The sequence below is a fragment of the Grammomys surdaster genome, unplaced genomic scaffold (assembly GCF_004785775.1).
Source record: "Grammomys surdaster isolate TR1022 unplaced genomic scaffold, NIH_TR_1.0 66, whole genome shotgun sequence".
Classification (NCBI taxonomy): Eukaryota; Metazoa; Chordata; class Mammalia; order Rodentia; family Muridae; genus Grammomys; species Grammomys surdaster.
This window is the reverse complement of record NW_021604568.1, coordinates 4315485-4322833: the sequence shown is the minus strand read 5'-3', so window position 1 is coordinate 4322833 and position 7349 is coordinate 4315485. Positions and strand designations below refer to the sequence as shown.

General features: G+C 45.9%; 1 protein-coding gene across 2 annotated transcripts in view; it reads left to right on the top strand.

The window, feature by feature from the left end:
• Positions 1 to 7349, top strand: part of Sec31b (SEC31 homolog B, COPII coat complex component) — a 27983-nt gene that overhangs the window by 1989 nt on the left and 18645 nt on the right. For both annotated transcript variants that reach the window (XM_028775330.1, XM_028775338.1), the window contains exons 2-5: positions 86 to 172; positions 482 to 605; positions 6141 to 6336; positions 6537 to 6632. In XM_028775330.1, coding sequence (XP_028631163.1) covers positions 94 to 172; positions 482 to 605; positions 6141 to 6336; positions 6537 to 6632 — 495 coding nt within the window. In that variant the 5' untranslated portion in view covers positions 86 to 93. The remainder of the gene's footprint in view (positions 1 to 85; positions 173 to 481; positions 606 to 6140; positions 6337 to 6536; positions 6633 to 7349) is intronic.

Genomic DNA, 7349 nt, shown 5'->3' with positions numbered 1-7349 from the left:
TTTCTTTCTTTCTTTCTTTCTTTCTTTCTTTCTTTCTTTCTTTCTTTGTGGGCCAAAGGTCATATATGTTTTCCACAACCTACAGGGTAGACCATGAAGCTGAAGGAACTTGAGAAACCAGCTGTCCAAGCATGGAGCCCAGCCAGGCAGTACCCTGTGTATCTGGCCACAGGTATGACGACACTGCAGACTAGGAGCTACTAGAAGTCATGTGTCAAAGGAAGACTCAGTATCTAGAACTCCTTAATGACTATGAGAGACAGCTGTAGATTATGTCAGGTTGGGTACCTGGTAATAGCCTTGAACTAGGGCTTAAGGGTGTCAGACACCTCATGGTTTCCTTGTGGGTGCCTCTGGAGAAAGGATGTTCCTTACTATCTTCCGTTCTGTTTCCTCTCTGCTCCCTCACCTGTTGATACCCCAAACCCATGCATACATTGTTGCTCATTTGCCGCCTCTTCTTCCCTTTTCTTGTGACTAGGAACATCTGCTCAGCAACTAGATGACTCCTTTAGCACAAATGCCACCTTGGAAATATTTGAGGTTGATTTCAGGGACCCTTCTCTGGACTTGAAACACAAAGGAATTCTTTCTGTCTCCAGCAGGTACTATGTTGGTTGGGTCTATGAATGACAGAAGGTCCTGGGGTGGAGTCTACAATTCAGAGATCATGGGGTGATAAGTATGGGGAACAGGAGTTATTTTTAGAGGAGTTCATTCTGGTCAAAGGGATTTGAAAACCAACCACTTTGACCTCACTAGGCAGTGATAGCAGCAGCAGCAGGCAGCGTGCAGGTGATAGAGCTGCCTTGCATAAGCCAGGACTACGTGTACCAGGTTTTTTTTTGAACCCACAGATACTGACTCCTTCCTCCCTTGGCTTTTGTTAAGACAGCAACCTTACACAATATCACACTCTTCTGCCAACAAGGAGGACAAGTGATCTCTCCTCATGGCTCTTAGGTGCTGATTGGGTGTCAAAGGTATCATGGCTCTGGCAAGCCAGATGCTCATAGCTTTCTTGGCCATGTTGTGTAACAGCAATGAGAAGAAGATTATTTATCCTCTCCTTTATTGGGAGAAACGTCTATAAGATGTCCTTGTGGAGCTTGGTAGGAGGACACTATCACTGGGACCCTGCAGGTTTTATTCGGTCCTCAGAATAAGCCTAAATTACCAATGCCTTTCTTCCCATTCCACACGGGTAATGGAGACCCTAAGAAGCTAGATTTGGAATGGAAGTGTGTTCCTATCTAAGTGCAAAGTCTACTTCTCCCTATTATGTCACAGCTTTTATCTTTAAACAAGGTCTTGCTGAGGCTGGCTTTGAACTCACAGTCCTCTCAACTCATCCTCCTGAGTAGCTGGTAAGATGTGTGTCACTGTACCTGGCTCTCTATTCCTTTTTCAGGGCTTTGTGACGATGGTATCTATAGCCTCATACAATAATCAGTAACTTTTTGTATTGTCAGAAAAAAGTGTGACTAGTCATTCTAGTCCACTTCATATTTAATAAGTGGTATACATATTACCATATGACTGGTTTTATATAGATATAAGACATCTATATAAAATCTGTAAGTATTTTTCTTATAGCCCAGAACATTTTCTTGCTGCTTTAACTTAGAGATTTCTGGTCTCTATGGCAGCTCTCCATCTGATGACTGATGACCCCTATTCTTTCTTCCCTTCTGCCAGTCATCTTATGCATGCTGTCATAGAAAGCACAGTCTTGTTGGAGTGTAGCCTAGCTGTGATGCTAATTTAGCTGTGTGCTTTGGAGTAAGTTACATTGGTTGCCTTGTATTTTCTCACTTACTTTTGAAGAAGAGATCGTACAAGATCATTTCCAAGAACCTGCTGAGACATTCATCCAGATCTCACCTTCAGTCTCTCTCCACTCTCTCTGTGGACGTTCCCTTTCCCTCTTTTCCCCTTAAAACTTCTTAGGGACTGTCAAGGTGGCTCATGAGGAAAAGGCACTTGCTGCAAAGCCCAGCAACTGGAGTTCAATCCCCAGAACCTGCATAGAGGTGGAAGGAGAGAACCAAGTCCATGGAGTGTCCTCTGACCTCCGGCTGGGTGCTGTAGCACACATACCATGCAAAACCACAATATTAATAAATACAAATTTAAAACCCCACCCCTTTAGGAGTTTGACTGAAAATGGCTCCTATAGGCTCCTACAGAGTGACACTGTGAGGAGGTGTGGCCTTGATGGAGTAGGTGTGGCCTTTTTGGAGGAAGTGTGTCACTGGGGTGGGCTTTACAGTTTCAAATGTTCAAGCCAGGACCAGTGTTTCTCTTCCCGTGTCTTCCAATCCAGATGTAGAACTCTTAGCTACCTCTCCAGCACCGTGTCTGCCTGTATGTCACCACGCTTCCTGCCATGATGGTAATGGACTGAACCTCTGAACTATGAGCCAGCCCCAATTAAATCTTGTCCTTTATAAGAGTTGCTATGGTTATGCTGTCTCTTCACAGCAATAGAAACCCTAACGTCCTTCCCCCATACCCTCCTCTTGTGTCTTTTCCTGTTAACAGAATCTCTTCCCTCTGCCTACTGTTTTCTTCACACCCTCAGTCGATTTGGGCCCTGAAGCTGCCCAATCTTTTTTCTCTCAGTCCTCGATGCTTCTAAGAAATACTCCTACCTAGAAACACATGATAGAAGGCAGTAAGTAGTGTTCTGAAGTCCCCACGAAGGTGACAGTGGTAACAGCAGGGGCCAGCTTAAGCTGTGGAGAGACCGAAGAGGCACATGGAGCAGGCACTGACACATGCGCACTGAAGAAGCTGTATGTGGTGGTTTGTTAGACAGAGTTCACCGTGGAAGAAGTTGGGGAGAATCCGCTTATGTCATTCTCTGGTGGGTAGGGGCTATGGCAGAATGAGGTCGGAGGTCAATGGGTAACCAGCTGCTCTCCCTTCTGCTTACGGAGACTCCTGATCTCTGAATACCTGCAGAATCTCCCCATCCTGGAACAACCTAGGAGAACGTGAGTGTTTATCTGTTCTTCTTGTACCTTTATCTCAGTCCTCTGTGGATACTTGGAGAATACAGTTGGCCTCTCTTTGAGTGCTAAAGGGCAATGTACTCCAAGCTGAAAAGAAAGTCATTCTATGTCCTCTTAGTGGGTCTGGCCTCAAGATCCACCTTCCTTATAGCAGCATCAAGATCATATAGCAGAGAATGTGGTCTTTACTCTTCCATAAACCCAGGTTCAAACCTCAGCTCTGCTATTTACTGTCTTTTTGGGCATAGAATCCAACTTCTCTGACTATGTTCTCCACTGTTAGTTCAGGATATAAAACAGAAACAGTACTGCCTGTGTGTGTCAGCCATTCAGAGGACTGTGTTGCTCTCCAATGGCTCTGTCCAGCCCACGGCCATTCTCCAGCTGGGGCCTGCTCTCTCCACTCTGCTTCTTAAGGAGTCTGGGTTCTACCGGTTCTTCTGCCCTGGATGTGGAAAAACTCTTTTTCACTTTAGTTATCTATCATGAGGTTGGTATTTTTCAAAAGGAACTTAATTAAATGAAAGCAAAATCTTGAATGAAGACGTAAGATGGGGCTGGGAGTGTGTTCCACAGCAGATGTTATGACATGCTAAGCGCTGGTCTCAGATGAGCTCAGGTGGTCCAGCCTCCTGACTGTGTAGGCTTCAGTTTGTTCTCATCCCCAGCCCTTTCATTTAGTCAGCAACAGCCACAAGCTGGTCACTAGGACTGTTCCTGTCTAGGAACTTCAGAGTCCTTTTCTAAGCTGATATATCTGTACACTGGTCCTCAGTCCGGCCTGCTGCTTTGAGTCACTTCAGAGTGTCTGTTGCCATGTGGATTTAGTAGTGTGTCTCTTCTCTGGACCTTCTGATTCCTGGCCTCTTGTAGAAATAGTGAGCCCATGCATTCTTTAGATGTCGCCCATCATAATCCCAGGAGCACCTTTATCAGAGGATGCCATGATTTCTCATATTACAGTCATGGTTTCCCTACACAAATGTGTCCTCTCCTCTCTTCTTTAACCTTCTACTTCCTGTTTCCATGATAAATGCCATCATTTTTAACTTTTAACTGTATTTCCTTTAAAAAAAAAAAAGATTCAGTCTTAGTTATGCAACTGTGTCTGTGTGTGAGTGTGTACACATGAGAGGTTGGTGGTACCTAAGGAGGCCAGAAGGGTTGGATCTCCTGGCTGGAGTTACAGGCAGGGAAACTGAACTCAGGTCTTTTGCAAGAGCAGTGTGTGCTCTTAACCACTGAGCCATCTCTCCAGCCCTTAGCTTCATTTTTCCAAAATTCCAACTTACAGGAAGATTTGGCAGCTCTAACAAGTGGTCACGTAACCTTCACTTGAGGCCATGGTGTAACAGTCTCTCTCCTTCTGTGATTAACTGGCCATGTGTCCCTGGTCTCTCAGCTGGTCTCTAGCACAGCCTTTCCAGGATTTGGCTTCACCTCACTAATAAGGTAGTGAACAACAGAAACATACTTGCTGTAAGTGTAAAGAACCAACTTGTTGTACTCTGTATTCTGCCTCTCTGAGGTAAGTCCCCTCTTCTCCTACCATATGGTGATTTCTTCCTGAGGGTTCAGGCCCCTTTACTCTTATGTAAATGCCCTGTGCTCTGACCTCACTGAAGCCTCTGTGTCTTCCCCTCCTGCCTGTACTTGTTTACCCACAGAGCCCTAGTTCCTGGATGACAAGACACTCTTTTGAGTCTGTTTGGACTTTTTCTTCTGCCCCATGGAGATGGTGCCACTTCAGAAAGCTGCTCACTGTCCGGTGGTAGCCCCAGAGTCATTTAAGTTATGTCAGCTTCCTGTTCTGCAGATGCAGCCCTGCCTGGGTCTCGGCTCAGCTTCGTGCTCTTGCCAAGTTGGCTCTGCTCAAATGCTTGGTAAACAAATTCTTGCTCTGTCAACTCCTGTTCACTCAGCTCCCTGCTCATCAGGGTGTGGAAATGTTTTGTTGCACCTAGGAATCTTGTGACATTTGATGTGAAACCTTCTCTCATGGTTAGCCACAGTGAAATCGAGACAGGACCCCCTCCCCACACTCTCAGGCCTTATGGATTTCAGATGTTTTCCCATGGAGCTTTGCATGGGACCCAAGCCTTTTTGTAGGAGATCTAGGGTTTGCCTTTTTCTTTTGTGCAGAACACTGGCTCTGTTGTTTGCTTGCTTGCTTATTTGTGTAGAAGCACCCCCAGAAAGCCAGGAAAGTGTTTTCCTAGTTGGGTATTTAGTATTTTGTGCCTCTGTGTCTCAAAGCTGACCCACTGCAATGGCATGTCCATTCCAGTGGGCCAGCACATGGGAAAGGCAGGGTGAAGGGAGGTCTTTCTCACTTTGAGTTTAAGATGGGACTACATGTGTTTGAGGGAGCTGATTCTGACCCACATGGGACAGGCTTCGGCATGAGGTGGACTGAACTCTGAACCTTTACTCGGTTACTCTTGTGAACATGAGCTGATAGGGTAGCCCTGTGAACAGACGCTTTGTAACTTCTCACTTTCCCTACTTGAAATTGGACATAATAGAACTTCTTTATAGAACTGCTAAATATTAAACTGGCAGACACTTGTAAAGCATTTAAAATCATGTCTACCATGTGACAAACTGTTAATAAATGAGATTGACTTTTTTTTTTGAGGTTAGGTTTCATGTGGCCCAAGCTGGCCGTGAACTTGCTTAATTACATGATCCTGAATTCCTGATCCTCCTGCCTCCAATTCTCAATTACTGGGATCACAGGCAGGAGGCACTATGTCGGCCAGATTGTATTATTTGACTATTTGAGCAGTGAGGAGTATAAGATGTAGTCTATTTGCTGTAGTTATTGCTGTCTCTATGTGGCTTGATTTTAACTTTAAAACAAAGCAAAAAACCAACACTCCCATATAACCCAGATGGTGACTTTCTAGATGAAGTTTTTTTTTTCTTTTTTTCTAAAGAAAGGGCAAGACTGGGCAGGGGAGACTTCCCCCTTCTGGGTCTGGAGAAAGAAGAAAACAGACAAGCAGACCCAGGCTGGGGCTGGGGAAGCCTGCATGATAGGAGAGATTGGCAAAGATGTCTGTCCTCTGCATACTGACATGTCCCTACATCAGTGCTGATACAGATTCTTTTCCTTCATAGGTTTCACAAGCTGATCTGGGGAAGCTTTGGCAGTGGGCTTCTGGAAAACTCTGGGGTTCTTGCTGGTGGAGGAGACAATGGCGTGCTTACTCTCTACAATGCCACCCACATCCTCTCTTCAGGGAAGGAGCCCTTGATTGCCCAGAAACAGAAGCACACGGGTGCTGTCAGAGCCTTGGACTTTAATCCTTTCCAGGTACTGCACCTTAGTTCATCAGACCTGGTCAAGGCATGACGATGCATGTCTGAATGGAAGTGTTCTCTTATGGTCTCCAGGCTGTAGCTCTGAACTGTAATGGGAAAGGCTCTGGGTCTCCCAAATGTGGGTCTCCTCCTTCTCTCTTTCTGAGGTGGGAGTTGCGGGGAGGTCTTTAGAAATATCTTGTATTTACACAGGGCAATCTCCTGGCCTCAGGAGCCAGTGATTCTGAAATCTTCATTTGGGATTTGAACCACCTGACTGTCCCAATGACCCCTGGATCCAAGTCACAGGTGAGGCCCCTCCCCTCTGACCCGGGGCTGCTTCTGAGGGTGTGCAGCCAGGCTTTCCCAGGTAAAGTTTTGATTCTGGAGCCCAGAGTAACAGAGATTTCAAGCTTTACCACTGGAGGGCAATAAAACTCCACAGACAGACACACCACTAGCCACCTAAGAGACAAGAGAGAGGGCATGCAGAACAGTTGGCTCGTGGTGCTCATTTGCTGTAGAATTCCTGGAAGGAAGTGAAGGGTGGGGGGTGGGGGGGCATCAGAAGACACCAAGACAGGCAAGGAGTGATGTGTATCATAGTTGTGGGGACAGGGCTGGCTAGGCCCTGCACTCCGCAGAGAAGGAGCGAGCCCGTAACCCGGGACACACCACCCTTGTTGTTTTTGTGGGGAGGGGCAGCCCTGTTTCTGTGCGTGGCTCTCAGGGCTGGTGTGCCTCTGGATGTTCCTCCTTTGTCAGTCTGTAGCTTGGATTATCTTTTTGCTTTTTTCTGTCTTGTACTTTATCATGAAGTAAATAAAGGGTTGGCTGGCACTTGATACCCTGAAAGTCATGCTGTTCTTTCTGCCTCATTTTCTCAGGGGCTTTCTGTATCTGTTTCCTCTCTCAGATTTCTCCTCCTCTCCTCTGTCCTACAGATAGGGGTTACTTTTCAGCCTTGACTCTATACTCTTTTCTTTCTTTCTTTCTTTCTTTCTTTCTTTCTTTCTTTCTTTCTTT